Source organism: Dendrobates tinctorius, unplaced genomic scaffold (genome assembly GCF_039654945.1).
Source record: "Dendrobates tinctorius isolate UK_male_01 unplaced genomic scaffold, ASM3965494v1 ptg000070l, whole genome shotgun sequence".
Classification (NCBI taxonomy): domain Eukaryota; kingdom Metazoa; phylum Chordata; class Amphibia; order Anura; family Dendrobatidae; genus Dendrobates; species Dendrobates tinctorius.
This window is the reverse complement of record NW_027361738.1, coordinates 42,057,627-42,070,916: the sequence shown is the minus strand read 5'-3', so window position 1 is coordinate 42,070,916 and position 13,290 is coordinate 42,057,627. Positions and strand designations below refer to the sequence as shown.

Here is a 13,290-nt window from a genome sequence, read left to right as displayed (position 1 = left end):
CCTGACAGACAGCTTCTCAGTGTCCAACCTCTCTGCTGCTAAATCTCTACCCACCTAGCATGACTGACAGCTGCTCAGTGTCCATCCTCCCTGCTGCTGCTACATCTCCACCCACCTAGCCTCACTAACAGCTCCTCAGTGTCAATCCTCCCTGATGCTGCTAAATCTCTACCCACCTAGCCTCACTAACAGCTCCTCAGTGTCCATCCTCTCTGCTGCTAAATCTCTACCCACCTAGCCTCACTAACAGCTCCTCAGTGTCGATCCTCCCTGATGCTGCTAAATCTCTACCCACCTAGCCTCACTAACAGCTCCTCAGTGTCCATCCTCTCTGCTGCTAAATCTCTACCCACCTAGCCTCACTAACAGCTCCTCAGTGTCCATCCTCCCTGATGCTGCTAAATCTCTACCCACCTAGCCTCACTAACAGCTCCTCAGTGTCCATCCTCTCTGCTGCTAAATCTCTACCCACCTAGCCTCACTAACAGCTCCTCAGTGTCGATCCTCCCTGCTGCTGCTAAATCTCTACCCACCTAGCCTCACTAACAGCTCCTCAGTGTCCATCCTCTCTGCTGCTAAATCTCCACCCACCTAGCCTCACTAACAGCTCCTCAGTGTCGATCCTCCCTGCTGCTGCTAAATCTCTACCCACCTAGCCTCACTAACAGCTCCTCAGTGTCCATCCTCTCTGCTGCTAAATCTCCACCCACCTAGCCTGACTGACAGCTGCTCAGTGTCCATCCTCCCTGCTGCTGCTAAATCTCCACCCAACTAGCCTCACTAACAGCTCCTCAGTGTTTATCCTCTCTGCTGCTAAATCTCCACCCACCTAGCCTGACTTACAGCTCCTCAGTGTCCATCCTCTATGCTGCTAAATCTCCACCCACCTAGCCTAACAGCTCCTCAATGTCCATCCTCCCAGCTGTTAAATCTCCACCCACCTAGCCTAACAGCTCTTCAGAGAGCATACTCCCTGCTGCTGCTAAATCTCCATCCATCAAGCCTGACAGACAGCTTCTCAGTGTCCAACCTCTCTGCTGCTAAATCTCTACCCACCTAGCATGACTGACAGCTGCTCAGTGTCCATCCTCCCTGCTGCTGCTAAATCTCCACCCACCTAGCCTCACTAACAGCTCCTCAGTGTTCATTTTCTCTGCTGCTAAATCTCTGCCCACCTAGCCTGACTGACAGCTCCTCAGTATCCATCCTCTCTGCTGCTAAATCTCCACCCACCTAGCCTGACTGACAGCTCCTCAGTATCCATCCTCTCTGCTGCTAAATCTCCGCCCACCTAGCCTGACTGACAGCTCCTCAGTATCCATCCTCTCTGCTGCTAAATCTCCGCCCACCTAGCCTGACTGACAGCTCCTCAGTATCCATCCTCTCTGCTGCTAAATCTCCACCCACCTAGATTGACTGACAGCTCCTCAGTGTCCATCCTCTCTGCTGCTAAATCTCCACCCACCTAGCCTAACAGCTCCTCAATGTCCATCCTCCCAGCTGTTAAATCTCCACCCACCTAGCCTAACAGCTCTTCAGAGAGCATACTCCCTGCTGCTGCTAAATCTCCATCCATCAAGCCTGACAGACAGCTTCTCAGTGTCCAACCTCTCTGCTGCTAAATCTCTACCCACCTAGCATGACTGACAGCTGCTCAGTGTCCATCCTCCCTGCTGCTGCTAAATCTCCACCCACCTAGCCTCACTAACAGCTCCTCAGTGTCGATCCTCCCTGATGCTGCTAAATCTCTACCCACCTAGCCTCACTAACAGCTCCTCAGTGTCCATCCTCTCTGCTGCTAAATCTCCACCCACCTAGCCTGACTGACAGCTGCTCAGTGTCCATCCTCCCTGCTGCTGCTAAATCTCCACCCAACTAGCCTCACTAACAGCTCCTCAGTGTTTATCCTCTCTGCTGCTAAATCTCCACCCACCTAGCCTGACTTACAGCTCCTCAGTGTCCATCCTCTATGCTGCTAAATCTCCACCCACCTAGCCTAACAGCTCCTCAATGTCCATCCTCCCAGCTGTTAAATCTCCACCCACCTAGCCTAACAGCTCTTCAGAGAGCATACTCCCTGCTGCTGCTAAATCTCCATCCATCAAGCCTGACAGACAGCTTCTCAGTGTCCAACCTCTCTGCTGCTAAATCTCTACCCACCTAGCATGACTGACAGCTGCTCAGTGTCCATCCTCCCTGCTGCTGCTAAATCTCCACCCACCTAGCCTCACTAACAGCTCCTCAGTGTTCATTTTCTCTGCTGCTAAATCTCTGCCCACCTAGCCTGACTGACAGCTCCTCAGTATCCATCCTCTCTGCTGCTAAATCTCCACCCACCTAGCCTGACTGACAGCTCCTCAGTATCCATCCTCTCTGCTGCTAAATCTCCGCCCACCTAGCCTGACTGACAGCTCCTCAGTATCCATCCTCTCTGCTGCTAAATCTCCGCCCACCTAGCCTGACTGACAGCTCCTCAGTATCCATCCTCTCTGCTGCTAAATCTCCACCCACCTAGATTGACTGACAGCTCCTCAGTGTCCATCCTCTCTGCTGCTAAATCTCCACCCACCTAGCCTAACAGCTCCTCAATGTCCATCCTCCCAGCTGTTAAATCTCCACCCACCTAGCCTAACAGCTCTTCAGAGAGCATACTCCCTGCTGCTGCTAAATCTCCATCCATCAAGCCTGACAGACAGCTTCTCAGTGTCCAACCTCTCTGCTGCTAAATCTCTACCCACCTAGCATGACTGACAGCTGCTCAGTGTCCATCCTCCCTGCTGCTGCTAAATCTCCACCCACCTAGCCTCACTAACAGCTCCTCAGTGTCGATCCTCCCTGATGCTGCTAAATCTCTACCCACCTAGCCTCACTAACAGCTCCTCAGTGTCCATCCTCTCTGTTGCTAAATCTCCACCCACCTAGCATAAAAACTCCTCAGTGTTCATCCTCTCCGCTGCTAAATCTGCACCCACCGATCCTAACAGCTCCTCAGTGTCCATCCTCCCAGCTATTAAATCTCCACCCACCCAGCCTAACAGCTCTTCAGAGAGCATACTCCCGGCTGCTGCTAAATCTCCATCCATCTAGCCTGACTGACAGCTCCTCAGTGTCCAACCTCCCTGCTGCTAAATCTGCACCCACCTAGCCTGAAAGACAGCTCCTCAGTGTCCAACCTCCCTGATGCTGCTAAATCTCCACCCACCTAGCCTGACTGATAGCTCTTTGGTGCACTCTTCCTCCACTCTAACTGCCTAAAACTCTCACTGGTCAGAACAAGCTGCAGCTGTCAGTCAGACTGGGTAGGGGACGGAGGTAGAATTACACTTGGAATCATGTGTTCTCTCAGTTGTTTGCTGAATTCATTTTTTGATCAGGATTATTGAGCCAATTATAGAGCCATTTTTATGTAGATGTTTTAAGTTAATAATTTTTAAAGTATGCAGTCTGTATTGTGTAATCTGGCAACAGGATAGGTCATCAATATCAGATCGGAGAGGGTCAGACTCTTGGCACTCACACAAATAGATGATTGAAGATACCGGATTGCAAAGGAAGTGCCACAGCTTTCTAATTTTTCTTTTTTTTAAGTGGTTATGAATTGCAAAAGTGAATAAGAAAGAGACTACAGTACCATTCACAATGCACAAAGCTGTTCCACCTGTGGAGGACCACAGGATCTTGAAAAATTTAATGTTGGGGGGCTGGGAGTCAGACCCCCACCTATTTAAACTGATGAACCGTAATAAAAATAGGCCATCGATATTAAAGTCCTTGAAATGTTTCTTAACTATATGGGTGCTGGTAAATATTTATTGTAGGTTTGACCAGTAGCCAAAGCCAGCTGACTGGTCAATCAAGTGCTGAGCTAAACTGAATCTGAATCTCACTGCAAGCCCCAGCCTTTGCACTTCATCAGACTGATTCCTAGAAACCCTTTAAGATTGACCATAAATATGAGACGGATCTGAAAGTTGGATAAGAGATTGGTAGAGTTGAGGGAAAAGATTTGCAGGACCCCTGGTCAAGAGGCTGCATTGGTATTCAATGGCTACTGTACCAGAGCTCTGCAAACCACCTCCTACCTGCGAGGAACCTTGGTGCCTCTTTGGATTAATGTACCCAATGTGCATGTATCACACCGGGCCTATTAATCAAAAAAAAGGTGACGGGGATGCCAGGAAGTAGGAGGAGGTTTGCAGGTCTCTGGTCTGGAAGCCATGGACTACCGACATGACTACCACCATGAATGTTAAACCAAGGTCCCACTATTGCTCAACTATAGAAATTAGTTATTTTTGCAAGCCAAAAATTAATAATCTCTAAGGTTTTAACATTCTGAAAACTGGTCAGACCAACGTTTGGAAGTAGAAGTTTATGCTCATGTAATGTGTGTTGATTTCCGTTTCTGGAAGAACATGGTAAAAACTCGTCCATCATTGCATTCCACAAGCCCAAACATATTTCCACACCTTCAAGGAATATTTGTAAATGGCGAACAATGGATATCGAAAAATAATGACCAATGCCGACAATAGGCATTGAGAGGTCCCTTGTGTGAGCTACAGGACCCATTCATGTGCTATAGATAAACTGTGTCAATCTTTGCACTTGTGCTATATATTGTGGACTATATTTGGTCTGGCTATTATTTATAGGGGCGGCGGGCTGTTCACAGATAACATTGGGAAATTACTCAGAACTCATTTAAAAACGTTTAGACAAATAAAACATCCATAAAGGATTAGGGCAGAACAAACATTCTCACTTCTCTATTTATCCAGCACATAAATAGCCTGATCCTGTCCACACCCCGCTCTGAAAGGGAACCGTCTAATTATTCACTAATCGCTGTCTAGTGGGCGCTTTCATGTCCAATTTCAATGCTTCCTACAGATCTAATGTGTTCATTCTGGCCAATACACATTTATTTATTTGGGGTTGGAGCCAAGATCTTTCCCTTTCGGTAGTACGGCTAGGTCTGAAATTGCATTTTAATAAAAGGAGATCATGAACTATAAGGAGCATCTGTGGATAAAGAAAATGTTGAAATTGGTGTCTTATCTGCAGGCAGGATGTTACAGAGAAGGAGATGATCAGATTGATATACACTTTTCATGGAAAAGTTGCATTAAAACTTGCATTTGATTCATTGAAAATTGAAATCCCTGTTGTTTGTATGCATGTGTCCAGTGGGCGGTCCTATTTAGTGACTGTGAATGCAGGGATAGCTGTCAATCACTAGTGAGACCGCCCACTGGACTCATATACATATAAACCCCAGGGATTTCAATAAATAAAATGCAGGTCATACTGAATCTCTTCCAACAAACCTACATATCATTCTGCCCAGCTTCTTGTCTATGCCGTGCTGTCCACAGATAATTTTGCATGTACAATGTGACAGACTCCCTTTAAGGTGCATTTAGACAAACATATAATCGTCAATGAGCATTTGATGAGCGAATCTGCTGGGATAAGGCGTTATCCGAGCATGCTCGGGGGCTAACAGCGTGTCTTGCTCGAAAAATATGTTTGCGTCCCCGCGGCTGCATGTCTCATGGCTGTTCAACAGCCACAACACATGCAGGGATTACCTAACAAGCAAGGAATCCCTACATGTGTTCTGACTGTCTAACAGCTGCGAGACATGCAGCTGCGGGGACTCAAACATATTATCCGAGCACGCTGAAGATACTGTTAGCACCCGAGCATGCTCGGAAGAAAGCCTTATCCCAGCACGTTTGCTCATCACTAGTAGGAATGTTCCTTTTCTGATTATCCGGCCCTGTAAACATGCCAGTGATCAATTCACAATTGAGAAAAACTGCTGTTCTTCAGATTAAGTCAGCAAAAATAAAATATTGTTATCAGTAGCGCATCGCTCGTGTAAAAAGCAGATGTGCTGCAGATAACATGATGGAGGTAATCAAGCGCCAAACGACTTGTGCAAAATAGATCAGCAGGATTTACATGCTACAAGCAAGTTTTTTTTATTTCCAGACTTAACATAATTAATATTTAAGAATTCCTCGTCTTTCTTGCATTAAGAAGGTTTTTATAAAATAAGTCAGGTCAGCAGTATTCTGGCCACGACAAGTTCAGACAGTGTGAGCGCAGCCTTGAAGGTTAGGAAATTGCCTTCCATACTCTGGAGGAACAAAGCCTTAAAGCTTTAGGCGCTCCTAACTGCTGATAGAGAAATGTAAAGGGTCAGTCCTATATGGACTGCGATCATTGGACTGACAACGATCTCCAGACCATTGTATGAAGCAAAAAATGTTGCTTTCAGACTCATTTGCGTATTGATTGAAAAGGCGATTTCTCGCTAACAGAGAAACGGACTAGTCAGCTGAAGGTATGGAAGGTCTACAAGCCCATATATTACCAATTTAGGGAGTGAAATCAAGCTGACAGATTCCCTTTAACCACATGAAATATGTCGGTTTCTGCTTCACACATCCTGTAATCTACAGAATCAAAGAGGAATCTACTGTTTCACAAAAGCGAACAATACTGCATCGCTTACTTTAAAACCTAGTAATGGAGGCCGGGAACAGCTCGTCACAAATTTCAGTAGTTTTCTCTTCTCTTCATCAGTAAAGTTCTCCACGACTCTCCAGAAAATTTTGATTACTTGATGATCTGCAGAATATCCTCCTGAAATGGAAACACAGAAAGGGACGATAAAACAAGTATAGATTGTCAATGTGGACTCCTGGTTGTAGAGGCCATTTATAAGGGGCGCGTTTTCACTGCTCTGCCCATCAGTCACCAGGATACGCACAGGCATATAATCCCTTGGTTGTACTCACAGTGGTTTGTGCATAAATGGATCTCTTATTAAGATCAGTCATAACCCAGTATTGACAGAAAAAAGCCCTGACCGCTTAGAAACAGGTTTTTAAGTGACAATGCTGAATTAAATTACAGAAAATAACCCCAATGGCATCGCCTCCCTATATACTATGCTGTGGAAAAAGGTCATCAAGTCAGTGGCATCAATCGGGGGTCCTGTAAAAATGGAAAACATGACACCAGTGTGCACAGAGGCTATCATCAGTTAATATTATCCCACTGAAACATTTTTACCCTCAAGTGTACAGTTGTTTTTTTTTCTTAAGGTCACTGATGTGTGTAATTGTATTTCTCATTTTAAGGTCATGTCTCCTAATCCATATTATATGTTCCAGTTCATCTGTAAAATAAATACCTGAATAGTTTGTGAAGGATTTCAGATCATCAAGACAAATTGGAACTTGCGCCCCTGAAATCAAGACCTAGAAAAAGAAACATCAAAATCATATATGCAAATAGGTTTAATCTCTGAGTTATGTGTCACTGCAAACACTTCTGCAGCTCTCCTGTCACAGCACTGTCAGCTCTGCCCCCTCACTGACTATAGTGAGATGACAGCTAGATGTGTTTGTAATCGCACTCAGTCCTGCTGTATTATACACTGTAGCTGCAGAGATCAGGGTTGTCTATCATTACATCTCACAGGAGAAAGCATGTTCTTTTGACCTTACGGGGGTGTGTCCTTTTTTCTTCTGCATGACGCTGCTGCTTATGATTGGTCAATGTCATAAGGGGAAGAAGTATACGCCCCTAGAGAAAAATCTCTGGTAATGTCCTTTTGGACTTATCATAAATTATAACCTGAACTTCACAAGGTAATATCTCTGCAACATAGCGGAGAAATAAAAAAATAAGTTTTATGCAGCTCTTCAGCCATTATTCCATCATATGGCTAATTTACCATCGCCAACTGTTGTAAGATCTTTACAAGGGCTTTCTTATTAAATCTACTTTGATATTGGAGTTGCAGTGGTGATCTGCCGATCGTCGTGCTTATGCTCATGTCATTCTTCTAATGCTACCATCATCCAGATGGTAGCATTGTGAGAACTGAGGTGACAAAGTAGGTCCGCAGGTGAAAACTTTGTACTTTTCAAATGCTATGAGGAAGTAATAAAACAAAGCAGTGGCAAAGAATGGTGAAAAAGCACATTGTAAGGGTCACCCCCGCAAAACGGGGTTTGGACGAATGCACCGAAGGGGCCATAGACTGTAATGATGACTGCAGAGCGAACGTGCACTCTGATGTGCACCATTTTTGAGAGTGTACCCCTATTAGAGGTGGACACTCAGACGCAGTCTGGATCTGAGTTTCCACCTCCAGTAGGCGTATTGTCCCGAAAATGAGACACATCAGAGCACACATTCACTCTGCAGTCACCATTACAGTCTATGGCTCTGTCGACACATAAGTGCAGATTCTGTTTTGCGGGGAAGGGGGCTCAGACGTATGCTCCAACGGGGCAACCAAGTGTGTCCCTAAATGCAATGTGAAAGCAACCTTACTTGGCTGAAAATGCTTCTGATCTCAAGAGGACTGGTAAAAAAGGACTAGTGATAGCTTACAGTACGTTAAGAAAAAAAATTAATCTCGTTAAAATAAATTATTTGCACTCAGACATTACATACGATTTCAGAAACCAGTGTACTGGCCTTATTTTTATTCCCACACTGCCATTTAGGTGGAATAGCTCATATGAATGGCGGATGTAAAACCAAAAACCACACCATGGGCTGACGAAACCTACTTTGTGGGCAAGTTGTATTAACGCACTGTGAAGCTAAATGGTTCAAGATGCAGTTATAAAGACAGAGGAAGAAAGCAGACACATAAGATTGCCATCAGCCTTACTAAACGCTGATCCAATCCGACATGGGCATCAGATTCTATTGCAGTCGTCTTCCACCTCCTGTCTTGCTCCATTTAACCACGATAATACAGTTCATCTTTGCTTTTGCCAAGCATTAGTTATCAAGGAGAAATTTTAAATAACCTCATTTTGTTCACAAAACTTTGACGATCATTTTCTGAAGTGCCATGCACTTAAAATCTCACAGTTAGATGTAAACTACCTTTGAACAGCGTGGGCAAATTTGTCCATAGATTTGGAAAATTTCCTCTTGACCCCCTATAGACAATGTCCTATCCTGGGCTCACTGACAAGTAACTGCGGACACTACAGTATACGTCGTATTATACCTGCATGTTTGCGTTATGCTTGGAAAAAGATTTTGTCCTAAACCTACTTCTGATAATTAGGATTTACCTGTATTATATTCTTAATGCTTGCCTGGAAGTCAGGTATGTGCTTGACCAGACAGTCATTTACATTGGCACCCACCACTGATACAATACCTGGATTTCCTGCTGATCAAACATCCGGAGCCATTCCAAGTTCACCACATTGGCAAGACCTTGCCTGAATGCCAGACAATGCTGGCGGATCTGCTTGTTCAGCCTGTAGTCAGCCACGAGGTGGATGTAAGCAATTCGATTGGCACTCGTTACAGGGATATCTTTGCCTCCGAGCTTCAGCTCTACCACCTGGTAAGAACAAACGCTGCATATAGATCACTGTGTACATCGCTACGGCACTGCAGATATTAAATGAGAAGCCGGTTGCGCTGTCATTACTTTGATATGCAACGTTATCTCTCGTCTTTCTAATTTGTGGGAGATGTATGTCCTATCACAATGAGGAAGAAAAGATTCCTCCTTGAGTGTTGCATGGCTTCTGTCACTAGATGGCACACTGCTACCTACACTAGATATAGAGATGTAACCGCAAAGAAAATGCTCCAGACCTTATTGCCTTTTTTTTTATTGTAATCTGCACCCTTATATGACCACGGCCACCTATAGAGGACGTAAGGTGGTTATGGAAAAAGAAAATGGTTTTCAATTTCCAATCATCATCATCTGTAATCTACTCTTGACTACATATCCATATCCGTACATTGCAAAATGGTTTAAGAGGTTTGAAAAAAATTAAGTAGAAAAGCATTAAAATAAAAATTTTTTTTTTTACATATTTTTTTATATTGCAGAAGATATCTCCATTAAATTATGAACAGTGGGGGTCTGACCAATTGAACAGTGGCTAAGCACTTGCCGGAGTTGTGTGGCCCCTTTACATTCACTGTCGCTAGCTATGAGCAGCAGCCAGACATTGCAATCATAATGTGATCTATAGTCCTAAAGGTCCATCTCTTATCGTTGGCATCCTGGAGGTCAGAGGGATAGGCCGGAAAATGAAAGACCCTTTAATGCGTCTTCTATGTAACACTTCTAGTAAATTAAATTCAACAAATGTAAAATGAAATGTGTCAATGGGTGATGGGCTCTATCAAGTATCAAGTAGTGCCAAGTATCGCGTGGTGTTGGAGTCCCCCATAAGAAGCTCATCTGAGATGCATGCCGCACTGAAGTGTGGGGGAGGGGGGAAAGAGAGCGCACAAGACCTAGACCCACCCCTCCGGAACAATGCTCAAGTTTCACATTCACTTCCATCATGCTCGCTAATCGAGTCGAGCATGTCCGAGCGTTCGACGTGCTTGATTCAAGTACCGAGCACTCGAGCATCTCAGGGCTCGATCATCACTAGTGAAACGTCCAAAATCTCCACTTCGACCAATTATATTTGATAAGGACAGCAGGTAAGGTGGTAAATCTTGGTTGCTATTGGGAAGCATAGATAAATAATCAGTGGGTAACGTCATTGTAAGCCTCGGAGTCGCCTGTGGATTGGGGTTCATAATGTAAAATACTTTTGCTTTCAATGTGAGAATAGAAATATCGGCATGTTTCATGGCTGATTAAAGTGAAAAAATGAATAATCATAAGTGATCTTGGTATGAAATTGAATAAATATGAGTGGAGGTGGTAACTGAATTTTAAATTTCGGATTTTGGGCAACTAAACAGGAACATTTTTGAGAAAAGAGCAGGAAACTTATTGATTGCTGTAAATAAGCAAGCTTATAACTTGTCTTTTTACAAGGGCAGATTTCTGCTCGTAACGAGTGCTGATCAACAATATAACAAGGTCAATCGACGCTCATTTAAGGACCCTTTTACAGAGTCCATACAAGCTGTATATGGGCGAATGATCGTATACAGTTTGCTCATTGCTTCTGTTAAATGGCCTTTAGATCTGCACAGCATATGCCTCTGTCATTCTATGTTGTTTCAGTTAGTAATTTTAGCTTTTTTTTAACTTAGACTTCAGGATTGTTTGACAGTATAATTTATATTGAGGCCTGCTGACAGATAATGTTGGAGAAGATGGATGTTGAAAATCCAACAACTGATCCTTTTGTTCAATAAACCACTGCTCATAGGTAACACAAGAGCGCTTGGCCGAGCCGAGCATTGCTGTGTATGTTGGGAGATTGCGGTCAGCCTGGTGATTGTCCAGTCGACAGCTATATAATGCACGTGGGCCTTAAATAAAGGCTACCATATTGCATCATATTGTCTTCCCTGCTATGCCTTCATACCATACAGTAGTGTAATGACATTCATACCGACGTCTTAAATGCAACGATCTTCATCTGCTTGGCTGCAACAAGAGCTTGGAGTCCTTTACTGTGACTGCGGCCATATAAAATTGTGGCTGATTTAATCCAAAATAGATTTAATCTATTTTGGCTGCAGAACAATTACAAATTAACGACGTCTGCATTAGAATTTCACTCGTCGTCTCTGAAAAGTTTTAAGCGCCCGTTAATGCCCTCAACATCCGGGATTATTGCTTTATTATTACCTAGCTAAATACAAATTGAATACAAAAAGGGCTACTTAATGCCAGAAGCAATTTTAGGATAATGGCTAATCTTTACGGTATCTTCTAACTGTAATTATTGTAAGCTTTAGGTCACCCAGACAGAAAATCTGATCTATACAAATGCTCAAGAAAGGGATTCATAAAAGTCAGACACTTGAGGCAACAAGAAACAGATAAGAGTCTGGGAACAGCTGGTGTTATATATGGCCTCTCCAATCAAACCATCCGTCAAAACCTGCATGACGATTGTCTAACTGGTAATTACGGCTTTCTGCAGCCCAAGCTTATATTGTAGGAGGCATATAATAAGACCACAAACACCACGGCCACATGTACTGTTATCTGCATACCCAAATAAAGACACAAAAATTGAGCTTGGTTTGAGTTGGTACACATGCAGCATATAAATGCATGTTCACATGGCCAAAAAGCATACAAAACCTACAAAAGACAAAATGAAAAAAAAAACCCTGCTATAATTAATCAAGTAAAAAGCAAAAGTGCATTTAAATCATACAGAGTTCTTAGCAATACTGTATGTGATCAAACATAGCATAAAAGCCGTGCCACCATCGACAAGGTGACTCTGTGGTTTGGGCGGTCCTACACTGTCTAGTATTAGTAACCTTAACATGTGTCAAAGTTGACGTCTGTGTGAATAAGGGCAGACAAGGACCGGGTCCCAACCAGTGGACACCAGTCAGGGGAAGCTTCTAAATACAATTTCCCGCTCAGGAGAGGGAGGCCACACCCCAGCTTGCACAATATGCAAAAATACAAAGAAAAAACACAAAAATTGAGCTTGGTTTGAGTTGGTACACATGCAGCATATAAATGCATGTTCACATGGCCAAAAAGCATACAAAACCTACAAAAGACAAAATGAAAAAACCCTGCTATAATTAAATAAGTAAAAAGCAAAAAGGAGATTTTTGTGTACTCACCGTAAAATCTCTTTTTCTTAGCCTCTAATTGGGGGACACAGAACCATGGGTGTTATGCTGCTGTCCACTAGGAGGCAACACTATGCATAATCTGAAAACGATTAACTATGGCTCCTCCTCTGCAGTATACACCCCTGGACGGCATCAGCCTTCTCCAGTTTTGTGCAAAAGCCTTAGGAGGAACATAACAGAAACAACATAATCATGCCTGTAAGAAGGCTACTATGTACAGGCTCAAAGAACAATATGAGAACCCAACCGTAACAACGGCCCGTATGGGCAACAGGGTGGGAGCTGTGTCCCCCAATTAGAGGCTAAGAGAAAGATTTTACGGTGAGTACACAAAAATCTCCTTTACTCTGTCGCCTCATTGGGGGACACAGAACCATGGGACGTCCCAAAGCAGTCCCTGGGTGGGAAGCAATGGACGAATATTGTGCTAGCAGGACCCTAAACTTGGGACACTGCCGCCTGCAGAACCCGTCTACCCAGGCTGTAGTGTTTCGTAAATGTGTGTAGGCTAGTCCAAGTGGCCGCCTTGCACACTTGTTGTGCCGAAGCCTGGTGCCGAATGGCCCAGGAGGCCCCTACTGCCCGTGTAGAGTGTGCCGTGATACCGGCCGGAAGAGGGGAACTGTTAAGTCGGTAGGCCTCATGTATGGTGGACTTGATCCACCTGGCAAGGGTAGCCTTGGAATCCGGCAG

General features: G+C 44.2%; 1 protein-coding gene across 3 annotated transcripts in view; it reads right to left on the bottom strand.

The window, feature by feature from the left end:
* Positions 1-13,290, bottom strand: part of UBE3C (ubiquitin protein ligase E3C) — a 191,556-nt gene that overhangs the window by 15,249 nt on the left and 163,017 nt on the right. For all 3 annotated transcript variants that reach the window (XM_073581600.1, XM_073581602.1, XM_073581601.1), the window contains exons 21-23: positions 9,212-9,400; positions 7,211-7,277; positions 6,527-6,657 (exon numbers count right to left, since the gene is read on the bottom strand). In XM_073581600.1, the coding sequence (XP_073437701.1) occupies positions 6,527-6,657; positions 7,211-7,277; positions 9,212-9,400 (387 nt within the window). The remainder of the gene's footprint in view (positions 1-6,526; positions 6,658-7,210; positions 7,278-9,211; positions 9,401-13,290) is intronic.